Below are 14,232 nucleotides of genomic sequence, written 5' to 3' on the forward strand. Positions count from 1 at the left end.
CACATTGCTCCTCTATCCACTCTATCATATGCCTTTTCTAAATCCATAAATGCAATAAAAACTTCCCTACCTTTATCTAAATACTGTTCACATATATGCTTCAATGTAAACACTTGATCTACACATCCCCTACCCACTCTGAAACCTCCTTGCTCATCCGCAATCCTACATTCTGTCTTACCTCTAATTCTTTCAATTATAACCCTACCGTACACTTTTCCTGGTATACTCAGTAAGCTTATTCCTCTATAATTTTTACAGTCTCTTTTGTCCCCTTTCCCTTTATATAAAGGGACTATACATGCTCTCCGCCAATCCCTAGGTACCTTCCCCTCTTTCATACATTTATTGAACAAAAGTACCAACCACTCCAACACTATATCCCCCCCTGCTTTTAACATTTCTGTCATGATCCCATCAGTACCAGCTGCTTTACCCCCTTTCATTTTACGTAATGCCTCACGTACCTCCCCCACACTTACATTCTGCTCTTCTTCACTCCTAAAAGATGGTATACCTCCCTGACCAGTGCATGAAATTACTGCCTCTGTTTCTTCCTTAACATTTAAAAGTTCCTCAAAATATTCTCGCCATCTACCTAATACCTCCATCTCCCCATCTACTAACTCCCCTACTCTGTTTTTAACTGACAAATCCATATTTTCCCTTGGCTTTCTTAACTTGTTTAACTCACTCCAAAATTTTTTCTTATTTTCATTAAAATTTCTTGACAGTGCCTCTCCCACTCTATCATCTGCTCTCCTTTTGCACTCTCTCACCACTCTCTTTACCTTTCTTTTACTCTCCATATATTCTGCTCTTCTTATAACACTTCTGCTTTGTAAAAACCTCTCATAAGCTACCTTTTTCTCTTTTATCACACCCTTTACTTCATCATTCCACCAATCACTCCTCTTTCCTCCTGCACCCACCCTCCTATAACCACAAACTTCTGCCCCACATTCTAATACTGCATTTTTAAAACTATTCCAACCCTCTTCAACCCCCCCATTACTCATCTTTGCACTATCCCACCTTTCTGCCAATAGTCGCTTATATCTCGCCCGAACTTTCTCCTCCCTTAGTTTATACACTTTCACCTCCCTCTTACTTGTTGTTGCCACCTTCCTCTTTTCCCATCTACCTCTTACTCTAACTGTAGCTACAACTAAATAATGATCCGATATATCAGTTGCCCCTCTATAAACATGTACATCCTGGAGCCTACCCATCAACCTTTTATCCACCAATACATAATCTAATAAACTACTTTCATTACGTGCTACATCATACCTTGTATATTTATTTATCCTCTTTTTCATAAAATATGTATTACTTATTACCAAATTTCTTTCTACACATAGCTCAATTAAAGGCTCCCCATTTACATTTACCCCTGGCACCCCAAATTTACCTACTACTTCATCCATAACATTTTTACCCACTTTAGCATTGAAATCCCCAACCACCATTACTCTCACACTTGATTCAAAACTCCCCACGCATTCACTCAACATTTCCCAAAATCTCTCTCTCTCCTCTACACTTCTCTCTTCTCCAGGTGCATACACGCTTATTATAACCCACTTTTCACATCCAATCTTTATTTTACTCCACATAATCCTTGAATTAATACATTTATAGTCCCTCTTTTCCTGCCATAGCTTATCCTTCAACATTATTGCTACTCCTTCTTTAGCTCTAACTCTATTTGAAACCCCTGACCTAATCCCATTTATTCCTCTCCACTGAAACTCTCCCACCCCCTTCAGCTTTGTTTCACTTAAAGCCAGGACATCCAGCTTCTTCTCATTCATAACATCCACAATCATCTCTTTCTTATCATCTGCACAACATCCACGCACATTCAGACTTCCCACTTTGACAATTTTCTTCTTCTTATTCTTTTTAGTAATCTTTACAGGAAAAGGGGTTACTAGCCCATTGTTCCCGGCATTTTAGTTGACTTTTACAACACGCATGGCTTACGGAGGAAAGATTCTTATTCCACTTCCCCATGGATATAAAAGGAAAATTAATAAGACCAAGAACTATTAAGATAAAATCAAAGAAAACTCAGATGAGTGTGTATGAATAAATGTGTATATGTATGTGTAGTGTGACCTAAGTGTAAGTAGAAGTAGCAAGACGTACCTGTAATCTTGCATATTTATGAGACAGACAAAAGACATCAGCAATCCTACCATCATGTAAAACAATTACAGGCTTTCGTTTTACACTCACTTGGCAGGACGGTAGTACCTCCCTGGGTGGTTGCTGTCTACCAACCTACTACTCATATCACTAGTAATTCCCTCATCAAGATCATTGATATATACTATAAACAACAACGGGCCCAAGACTGATCCCTGTGGAACGCCACTTGTTACAGATCCCCACTCGGATTTAACCCCATTTATGGACACTCTCTGCTTCCTGTCAGTGAGCCATGACTCGATCCACGAGAGCGCTTTTCCCCCAATGCCATGAGCTGCCACTTTCTTTAACAGACTATGGTGTGGAACTCTATCAAAAGCCTTACTTAAATCTAAGTAAATAATATCAAATTCTTTATCGTGGTCAACAGCCTCAAAAGCTTTACTGAAGAAAGTTAATAAATTAGTTAGACAAGACCGGCCTCTTGTGAATCCATGCTGAGTATCATTAATCAAGCTATGCTTATCGAGATGGCTTCTTATAATCTCAGCTATAATTGACTCTAGTAATTTGCCTACGATTGAGGTCAGGCTTATTGGGCGGTAATTTGACGGTAACGACTTGTCCCCTGTTTTAAAAATAGGAATTACATTAGCCATCTTCCACATATCAGACACTACACCTGTTTGAAGAGATAAATTAAAAATATTAGTTAATGGTTCACAGAGTTCCATTTTGCATTCCTTAACCCTTTCAGGGTCCAAGGCCCAAATCTGGAGTCACGCACCAGTTTCCAAGAATTTTCAAAAAAAAAATTTGTTATTTTTTCTTATGAAATCATAGAGAATCTTTTTGTGAAGGTAATAAAACAAAAAGTACGAAATTTAGTGGAAATTATGCTCTCGCAAATTTTGATGTGTCAGCGATATTTACGAATCGGCGATTTTGCCGACTTTGACTCCCATTTTAGGCCAATTACATTATTCCAATCAACCAAATTCTTAGCTATTTCACTAGTATTACTTCTATTCTATCGATTGAGCACAAGAAATCGCCAAGTCAACTGTTTCAACTACAAAATAAAGTGATCGGAAATTGTTAATTTGGCCAATTTAACACAAAGTTCAAAATATTCCAATTTCAAAATAGGGTCCAGAATGAACAATGTAGGCATTCCTGGCACTAAACTAACATTTCCTCTGTTCATTAGTTATGTTTTGAGGCTTTACAAATAAATTCCATTTTGATTTTTTATTCACATAATGAATTTTTATTCCCACCAAAAAATAGAAGATTTACTGTTATGCAATACTGTAATAATTGTATAAATATCATCACCATATTTGTGAATGTATATTAGACCCACCAGCTGACGTGTATTAGACGTGTGAGGTCGTTTGTTTACTCTTGAATATCGGCAAAAATTTAACATTTCTCCTACTTTGAGCTCAGTTTCAAGCCATTTCCAGTGCTAAAACCAATCAAAATCATCTCTATTTCTGTAATATGTCTTCCATTCTATCAAATGAGACCAAGAAATCGCAAATACAACTATAAAAAACATACGAAAAAACACTGCAAAGTTGCTATTTTAATCGAAAAATCATGATTTCATTTTTTTTCTCTCATTATACACAGTGTGCTGCAGGATCTGTTTTATGTGGTGCACACATACCACATAGATGTATTCTCTCATATATAGGCCCAAATGTACCACTCACAGTTTATCAGAGTGAGCTGAGCTCATGGCGTAGATCTACGGTTTGGACCCTGAACGTAAAGCCGTAGATCTAAGGGACGGACCCTGAAAGGGTTAAGAACCCTTGAAAAAACCTCATCAGGACCTGGCGACTTATTTTGTTTCAGTCTGTCTATCTGCTTCACAACCATTTCACTAGTGACTGTGATGTTACATAATTTATCTTCTTCTAGCCCACTATAAAAATTAATTACTGGAATATTGTTAGTGTCTTCCTGTGTAAAAACTGAGAGAAAATAATTATTTAAAATGGAGCACATTTCATTCTCTTTGTCAGTAAGGTGCCCATAGTTATTTTTAAGGGGGCCTATCTTATCTCTAACTTTTGTTCTATAGACCTGGAAAAAACTTTTTGGGTTAGTTTTAGAATCCCTAGCAACTTTAATTTCATAGTCCCTTTTAGCTTTTCTTATCCCCTTTTTAATGTCCCTCTTAATGTCAATATACTGATTCATAAGATGACCCTCACCTCTTTTGATACTCCTGTGAATTCCTTTCTTATGCCCTAGTAGGTATTTGAGCCTATTATTCATCCATTTTGGGTCATTTCTATTTGATCTAATTTCTTTATGTGGGATAAACGTTCTTTGAGCAGCATGTATAGTGTTCAGAAAACTGTCACATTGATAGCTCTCTTCGTTACCCCAGTCAACAGATGATAAGTGTTCTCTAAGCCCATCGTAATCTGCTAAGCGAAAATCTGGGACTGTTACCGAGTTATCGCTACTATCGTACTTCCATTCAGTGCTAAATGTAATTGATTTGTGGTCGCTAGCACCCAGTTCCTCTGAAATTTCTAAATTATTAACAAGGGATTCATTGTTTGCCATAACTAAGTCAAGCAGGTTATTTCCCCTTGTAGGTTCTGTCACAAACTGATTCAAAAAACAATCCTGAACTACTTCTAAGAAGTTGTATGATTCTAAATTCCCAGTCAAGAAATTCCAATCAGTATGACTAAAGTTAAAGTCTCCTAGAATTACTACATTATCGTGCCTTGTGGCCTTAACAATTTCCTCCCATAGTAGTCTCCCTTGGTCCCTATCTAAGTTTGGGGGACGGTATATCACTCCTAAAATCAGTTTTTCATGCCCCTCTGAAAATTCTATCCAAACAGACTCTGTATGTGTTACTTCAGACTTGATACCCGTTTTTATGCAACAGTTCAAGCGATCTCGGACATACAATGCCACCCCACCCCCCTTCCCGATACTTCTATCTACTTGGAACAATTTAAAACCCTGAATATGACATTCTGCAGGCATGTCCCGACTTTTTGAATTAAACCACATCTCAGTTAAGGCAAATACATCAATGTTACCTGCACTAGCAACTAATCTCAACACGTCCATCTTATTCCTAGCACTACGGCAATTAGCATAATAAACGTTGAAAGACTCTCCTTTCTCTTTACCCTTCCTGCTCATTTCTGTTTTTCTACTAAACCTATTACTGTCCTTATCACCCAAAGTCACTGGCTTTTCAATATCTACCTCGTTCTGCTTATTACTAGTTCCCCTAGAACTCGTAATATTACTACACTGGGACTTCACTGTTTTCCTGCCAAAACCCATACCACTAGCTATTCCTAGTTTAAAGTCCTAACAGCTCCCTCCACTGCAGTTGCCAGTGCTACCACCCCAGACCTAGATAAGTGAACCCCATCCCTGGCATACATGTCATTTCTGCCATAGAAGAGGTCCCAGTTGTCAACGAATGTTACCGCATTTTCCTTACAGTATTTGTCCAGCCAGCAATTGACACCAATTGCCCTGGACAACCATTCATTTCCAACTCCTCTCCTCGGCAAAATACCACATATGACAGAGTTCCCACCCTTACTCCTAATTATTTCTATTGCTGACCTATACCTGCTAATCAGGTCTTCACTCCTACATCTGCCAACATCGTTGTCTCCAGCACTGAGACAGATAATAGGATTGCTCCCATTACCTCTCATGATGTCCTCCGGACGGCTAACAGTATCCTCCATCCCAGCCCCAGGAAAGCAAACTCTCTGTCTCCTACTCCTGTCCTTCAAGCAGAATACCCTATCCACATACCTAACTTGGCTATCCCCAACAACAACAATATTCTTACCTTCCTTGATGTTGTTCGTCGTGACGTTCCCAGTAGTTGACTCACATTTGTCGGGTAGCACTGAGAATGTATTAGATGTTTCCACAACAGTTTCCATGGCAGTCTCTTTCTTCTTCATCGTTTCTACCTTTCCATTCGTCTTCTTGATCGTCAGCTTCGTTCCCTGCTGTCCAGCCACTGACCAGTTTCCCTTCTTGACCAGAGGACTCGAAACAGGAGGACTACTACGAATCTTCTTGTTTTCCTCGGTCAGTCGCCGAATCTCCAGCTTCGCCATCCTCAATTCTTCCTTAAGCTGTTGGTAAAGTTGCTCGATGGAGGGCATCTTGCTTCAATTCTTAGAGAGCGCGCAAACAGGTCTTCACAGAGCTAAGTACACGTCAGCACTGTGCAAAAGCCAACTCAATCAGGAGCGACTGCGCAGCACGTCCGCACGGCCCAGTAGCGGCAGCGGGCCTCCAGCAGCACCAGATGAGCTTGGCCCATGGCCAAGGTGTTCCCAGTGGCATTAAAAAACAAAGAAGGGAAGTAAACCCAGATAAGGACTTGGTACCTGAAGTTTTTATGGATAATGCACCTTCATCCTCTCACCTCCTCCCGTCTTCCATCCATTATTTTATATGTGTATGTAGTACTTGATTTCTCATTGTTTTCTGTATGTAAATCTTTATTTAATTTGAATTTTTGGTGTCTGGAATGGATTAATTTGATTTCCATTATTTCTTTTGGGGAAAATGGTTTCGCCATTCGGCAATTTTGCACTTCGGCAGGCTCTCTGTAACAGATTAATCATGAAACTCGTGGGTCCACTGTAACTGTATTTGTGTATCCCTGAATAAACTTATGTACTTTCTTATTCTTTGAGACTAGGGAAAATATGAGTTTCCTCTTTTGCTGTGATACAATTGAACATGACCAAGACAGCCCAGCACCAGAGGTGGAAGGCTGATGGTCATCTGGGTTTTCAGCACTATTTCTGGTATCCTGAGCATTGCTTTCGGTCACAAACTTCTCAAATCCATGAAATTCATCTTCACTTCCATCTGTTTTAGAACTGTCACTTGGGATGGAAAGAATCCCAATTCGCCAGGGAGTGAAGTATTCCTTACCACTAGGCATGGTGAACAAGTTGTACTGAATTGGCACTCCCACAATGCATTGTGGCCTTCCGAATTTTTTTTTATTCTGCGCACACTTGACCACACAAACCTTTTCTCTCACATGTATATCTACCAGCTTTCTCTCACTAGATTTGAAGCCAGAATTTTGGCATAATGCTACGGTACCGACACTTGCTTGCAATCCGTAATATTATGGCACTCTCAGTGAAAGGGTTAAATTCTTCGACACTGAGAGCGAGTTTCTGAACAGGTCTCGACAGTGAAAGGGTTAATACCTAATAAGCTAAAAGCTTTACCTTATATATTGAACATAGTTATCATAAATTAAAAAAAAAAAAGTACTGAAAGTATTGATAACCTGAAGTTGAGTGTCATGATCAATGTCTTCATATTATGTTCTTCATTCTCAAAAGCCTAAATACTGTATGACTGTATATTTTCATGTTAGTATCATTCCATATAAGATTATAATTTTTTTTTTATTTTGAACCCTGCTAAACAAGGAGTGTTTCACAGGTTGTAACAGTGTTGGTGATTTTGTTAAGAAGTGCATCAAGAAAAATAATTTGAAGATGGTAGTGGACATTGTGGAGGGTGGTGGTGAGGCTGCATTAGGCATTAAACAACACTGCTGTCCTACCTCTGACACCCACACACCTCTTACATGTAAAGATGTCAACATTTTCTTTGAGGTAATTTGTTATTCTTGTTTATTTTTATGAAGCTATGTGATTATCCTTGCAATATGTGATGTTCATTATATATTTTCTGACATTGCTCATCACTTTTTCTTTTTTTTTTTTTTTTTTTTCTTTTTTTTTTTTGACAAATTCCAAGTAAACTATGCTTCAGTATAAGAAAAACTTGATATAATGGACTCCAATTGAAAATATTTTGGATTTAATAAAATATCTATTGCTGACCAACATCTGGAAAAGGAGACGAGGTCTTTCAGTCCCAAATTGTCTTGTAAAGTCTACTAAGTCAATTCAACTTGGATTTAATGGACTTTCTTCATTAAATTCAAATTTTCTGTTGTTACAGACATATTTGTATTTAACTGACAATGGCTGTTAAGTCTAGAATTGTCCGTCCTTGTAGCAGTCATGAGAAAAGAATTCATAATTCAAATTGAATGTACAAATGGCTTTAAAAGACACCCCTCCTCTCCCCCATTAGTCTGTTAAATCATTTAAATTATTTTTGCTTTATGTTTTAACCCTTAAACTGTCCAAACGTAGATCTACGTTTGCACGCGTAGTGCTCCAAACTTAGATCTACCTTTTTTTACATAATGTAAAATTGAACATAGATCTACGTTCGGAGTGCTACGCATGTGAACGTAGATCTACGTTTGGACAGTTTAAGGGTTAATAAAACACTTATGAACTTAAGGTTATACACTTCAGTGTTTAAAATATCTAAATTTCTAAGCAAGTTAATAGATATGCAGCTAAATTATATATACAGCTTCTCCTCACTTAATGATGGGGCTCTGTTCCTAAGACCACGTTGTAAAATGAATTCATCACTATGTGAGGAACATACTACAGTGGTATTGGATTTGTTTGATCTTGTTTTAATGTCACCTTTGCACATTTATAATATTTCTGGTATATTTTTATATGTTTATACAGTAGTGTACTGTATATTGAAATAAACAGAATAGAGGAATTCAGCTCTAATATACATTATTTAGGTATAAATACTGGTTAGAGAGCTCGTCTTAAGTTCGAGGCGCCAGTAAGCGAGTATGTCGCTAAGTGAGGAGAGGCTGTACTGTTCTGTATATATGATCATTATGTGTGGATTTACTTTGTTCTGGCAATTTTAGTTTGTGTAGGATTAAATCTTTCTTTTGTTTTCCAAAACAGGCACTGTTAGCTGCCTTGGATTGCTATAGCTGGCTTCTTGGTCAAGGAATTTTGCCTGCCGTACAACTATTAAGTTATGAGCATGTGCAACTCTTTGCAGCTGCATCTTATTTCATTGAACATATGGCCCTAGTATCTGTATCTGACTACTTAAAAATTCATCAAAGAAATAACACAGAGCAGAGTTTAGTAACACCATCTGAAGATGAAGTCACAACCAAACTCAAGTGCACTGTAGTGGTCAGATATCTTGATTTTGTGAAGGTTTTGCTGCAAGATGGTGTTAGTGCTGCATCTTTTCTTTATCAGCATTCCTTATGGTCACCTTCATTTTATGAACTAGTGATCATGTGTGTTCTGGATCCAGCAAACGTTGGATTTGATATTAAAGACACTGAAGTGGTGAAGCACTTGCCTTCACGCCTTCACGACATACTGAGTGTCATGTATGCTAAAGTTTCTCAGGATGTAGCTCAGGTATTTGTTCACCACCTGGAGGAAAAGTTACAGAACTCAAAGTATAATATAATGCAGCTGTTGCCACCATCATTACTAGAAGCAACACACATTACACATAGAAGCAAACACATTGTAGAAGGTATTGAAGTACTACAGAAGAGTGGCTGGCTAACACGATGCTCTATGGTAAGTACAAAACTTGTGTTGTAGCAAGAGTGTGTAGATTAATTTCCACCTGTTATTAGTTAATTTTTAGTATTGTTATTTTAATGGAACATCAAAGAATTCTTAAACTTCTTTTTATAAACTTGTGATTAAAGCATAAAAATTTACAACCCTTCCTTAAAAATGACAATGTTAAGATGTTGTTAGAAACATGTTTATTTCTACCCATAGAGAGGAATGAAAAAAAAAAAGAAATAGAAAACAGTACAGTTCACCATGAAACACGAGAGGGTAATAAATTAAACGTTTTCCCTTACACAGTACATACTTGTTAATTGTTTATCTTTTTTCCAGATTGTCGTAAACATTTCCGGGCTTAGCTTATATTATGTATCTTTCATGAGGCACAAGTCACTCATATTTTATTTCTTAAACTCAAGGATAAGCAGTACATAGATGAAGAGCAATGAATACAGTATCTCAATTTTTATATACTTTGTTTCTGCTATGATGGTAGGATTACTGGTGTCTTTTCTGTCTCATAAACATGCAAGATTTCAGGTATGTCTTGCTACTTCTACTTACACTTAGGTCACAATACACATGCATGTACAAGCATATATATACACACCCCTCTGGGTTTCTTCTCTTTTCTTACTAGTTCTTGTTCTTGTTTATTTCCTTTTATCTCCATGGGGAAGTGGAACAGAATTCTTCGTCTGTAAGCCATGCATGTTGTAAGAGACGACTACAATGCCAGGAGCAAGGGGCTAGTAACATGCCTTCTGTATACATCACTAAATTTATAATGAGAAACTTTTTTTTTTTGGGGGGGGGCATCGTGCCTCGGTGGGATACGGCCAGTGTGTTCAAAGAAGATTTCTGCTATATATATATATATGATCTTTCAGGCAGTTCACTAGTACAGATGCTTTCTTAGAAATATCAGCTGCTTTCACAAGTAACATAGACATCATAATAAGCATGTTACCTATAATGTTATTGTAGTGGTTGGTACTCCTCTGCACTCAGAAGCAACAATATGTAGAATGACTGGAAATTACCTTGTTATGTTCACAGAACATAGGAGGATAGAAACCAGAAGATGCACTGTAGCAAGAGCAGATAGTCAAATTACTAGAAAACTTTTTGAGAGAGAGGGTATTTAGAGAGCAACAGACAACCAGGTAGTCCTGCATGCTAACATAACTGATATAAGGAACCATTACTGGGAAAATGAATATACCCTCTACCAGAGGCGGACTGGTCATACGGGCATTTGGGCATGCCTGGTGGGCCACTAGGCTGGGTAAAAAAAAAAAAAAACTGTAAAAATGTCATGAAAAACTGAAGTCAGAGTCAATGCACAAAGGTTGTAATGAAAATGGAATGCTTCTTAGATGAACAGTGAAAACATGCCTCTGGCCCTCAGCAGTGAATGAGCCGACCTGATAGGTAATTGATGCATGGGCCGGTTTTTAGATACAGTCCGCTTCTGCCCCCCCCCCCCACACACACACAGCGCAGCAGCAATATGAAAATGACATAGCATCAAAAGTCAAGTCTGATCCTAAACTACTCTACGGCCACATCAGGAGGAAGACAACAGTCAAGGCCCAGGTAATCAGGCTGAGGAAAGAAGGTGGGGAGCTCACAAGAAACGACCAGGAGGTATGTGAGGAGCTCAACATGAGATTTCAGGAAGTATTTACAGTGGAGGCTGAAGGGACAACGCGAAGACAAAACAGTGGGGTACAGCAACAAGCGATATACCAACAAGTTTTGGATGAATTACACACAACTGAGGAGGACGTGGAGAAGGTCCTATGTGACCTTGATACCTCAAAAGGTGGTGGGATCAGACATCTCTCCATGGGTCCTTAGAGAGGGAGCATGGACACTACGTGTGCCACTAACCAAAATCTTCAACACTTCCCTTGAAACTGGGCAACTACCTAAAGTATGGAAAAAGGCAAATGTAGTCTCCATCTTTAAGAAGGGAGACAGAAATGAAGCACTAAATTGTAGACCCGCGTCACTGACATGTATAGTATGCAAAGTCTTGGAAAAGATTATCAGGAGGAGAGTGGTGGAGCACCTGGAGCGGAACAAGATTATAAAGGACAACCAGCACGGATTCATGGAAGGCAAATCCTGTGTCACAAACCTACTAGAGTTTTATGACAAGGTAACTGAAGTAAAAGATGAGAGGGAGGGGTGGGTTGATTGCATTTTCTTTGACTGCAAGAAGGCCTTCAACACAGTTCCTCACAAGAGATTAATACAGAAGCTAGAGGAACAGGCACGTATAACAGGAAGGGCACTGCAATGGATCAGAGAATACCTAACAGGGAGGCAACAGCGAGTCATGGTCCGTGATGAGGTATCACAGTGGGCGCCAGTGACGAGCGGGGTCCCACAGGGGTCAGTCCTGGGACCAGTGCTATTCTTGGTGTATGTGAACGACATGACAGAAGGGATAGACTCAGAAGTGTCCCTCTTTGCAGATGACGTGAAGTTAATGAGGAGAATTAAATCAGACGTGGACCAGACAGATCTACAAAGAGTCCTGGACAGGCTGGATGTGTGGTCCAGAAACTGGCTCCTAGAATTTAACCCTGCAAAATGCAAAGTCATGAAGATCGGAGGAGGGCAAAGAAGACTGCAGACAGAGTATAGGCTAGGAGGCCAAATGCTGCAAACCTCTCTCAAGGAGAAAGACCTAGGAGTGAGTATAATACCGAGTACATCGCCAGAAGCACACATTAACCAGATAACTGCTGCGGCATATGGGCGCTTGGCAAACCTGAGAATAGCATTCCGGTACTTCAGTAAGGAACTGTTCAAGACTTTATAAACTGTGTACGTCAGGCCCATACTGGAGTACGCAGCACCAGTTTGGAACCCACACCTGGTCAAACACGTCAAGAAATTAGAGAAAGTGCAAATGTTTGCAACAAGGTTAGTTCCAGAGCTAAGGGGAATGCCCTATGAAGAAAGGTTAAGGGAAATCGGTCTGACAACACTGGAGGACAGGAGGGTCAGGGGAGACATGATAACGACACAAAATACTGCGTGGAATAGACAAGGTGGACAGAGACAGGATGTTCCAGAGATGGGACACAGAAATAAGGGGTCACAATTGGAAACTGAAGACTCGGATGAGTCAAAGGGATGTTAGGAAGTATTCTTCAGTCACAGAGTAGTTAGGATGTGGAATAGTCTGGCAAGTGTTGTAGTGGAGGCAGAACCTATACATAGTTTTAAGACGAGGTATGATAAAGCTCATGGAACAGGGGAGAGAGGACCTAGTAGTGGTCGGTGAAGAAGCGGGGCCAGGAGCTGAGTCTCGACCCCTGCAACCACAATTAGGTGTGTACAATTAGGTGAGTACACACACAATAGTGCCAGATTTATAGTACCGGCTGGGAATGAGGAAAGGAAGCGGTTGAGAGCTAGGCCTATGAGTGTTTCCACACAGTACGTAGTTGCGTATTTGAAGAATAAGTGCAATCGAAGATCAGGGAGAAAAGAGATAAGTATAGATGTTAAATTAGACACATGTGCAACTCTTGGGTATCTTTATTGATGAAACGTTTCACTACACAGTGGCTTCATCAGTCCATACAAAGGATAAACTTGAAGAACAGGAGGAGAATGAGGTAATCAGTCCCTCAACCTTGAGTCGATGTGGACTGACCACATCGATTCAAGGTTGAGGGACTGATTACCTCATTCTCCTCCTGTTCTTCAAGTTTATCCTTTGTATGGACTGATGAAGCCACTGTGTGGCGAAACGTTTCATCGATAAAGATACCCAAGTGTTGCACATGTGTCTAATTTAACAACGTGTCGGTTCTTTGAACCACTCTTCTGCAATAAGTATAGATGTGTCAGTAAATACAGTGAATGCATTGAAAAAGAAAAAGTTAGATGAACTAGTGACTACAGTGCCTACAGGAAGGTAGGGGAAGCAATTACTGTGACTGAGGAGAAGCACCGCACAGCTACAACCCGGGGGACCCACGTGCCAGATGTAGCGTACTGGGCCTTTTTGGGGTTGTACAGGGAGGATGGGGGTTTGGGTCTGGTCCTGTAACAATGATAGCTGAGGGTCTTAAAACCCTGCTCTGGAGAGCTGAATATCATAATAGAACACTCAACACTTAGTAAGGGGGAGTAACTGGAAAGGGACTTTAGCAGTGGCACACACATAAGCGAAGCATGCAGGCGCATAGGCCAGGAAAAATTCACCCATATTGTAAGGTAGTTTAGTTGGGCATACACAAATACTGTGCATCGATTGCCATACATAGTAGCATAGTTGTAGAGAATATGTAGAGAAACTGGGGAGAGCCCAAAAAGTCAGACAGTGATTTATTTTACTGTTGAATTAAGGATGAATCCAAGAAAGAAGGCTCAGGTGACTGTACAGTAATGCACACACATGTGAACATAAGAGGGCCATAAATTCACACACACGAACTTGTAGTGCCTACCCTTGCAGATACCTCTCTTCCTCCCTCCCCCCTCCTTCCACACCCTCTCACCCGTCTTGTGGCATAAAAGCTTGTTTCACGCTGTCCTTGAAGTGGAT

At 39.7% G+C, this 14,232-nt stretch overlaps 1 protein-coding gene across 2 annotated transcripts in view; it reads left to right on the forward strand.

The window, feature by feature from the left end:
- The window catches only part of LOC128691314 (DNA-dependent protein kinase catalytic subunit), a 1,096,584-nt gene that overhangs the window by 484,608 nt on the left and 597,744 nt on the right, over positions 1 to 14,232 (forward strand). For both annotated transcript variants that reach the window (XM_070091676.1, XM_070091677.1), the window contains exons 23-24: positions 7,654 to 7,829; positions 9,012 to 9,656. In XM_070091676.1, the coding sequence (XP_069947777.1) occupies positions 7,654 to 7,829; positions 9,012 to 9,656 (821 nt within the window). The remainder of the gene's footprint in view (positions 1 to 7,653; positions 7,830 to 9,011; positions 9,657 to 14,232) is intronic.

Source organism: Cherax quadricarinatus, chromosome 36 (genome assembly GCF_038502225.1).
Source record: "Cherax quadricarinatus isolate ZL_2023a chromosome 36, ASM3850222v1, whole genome shotgun sequence".
Lineage (NCBI taxonomy): Eukaryota > Metazoa > Arthropoda > Malacostraca > Decapoda > Parastacidae > Cherax > Cherax quadricarinatus.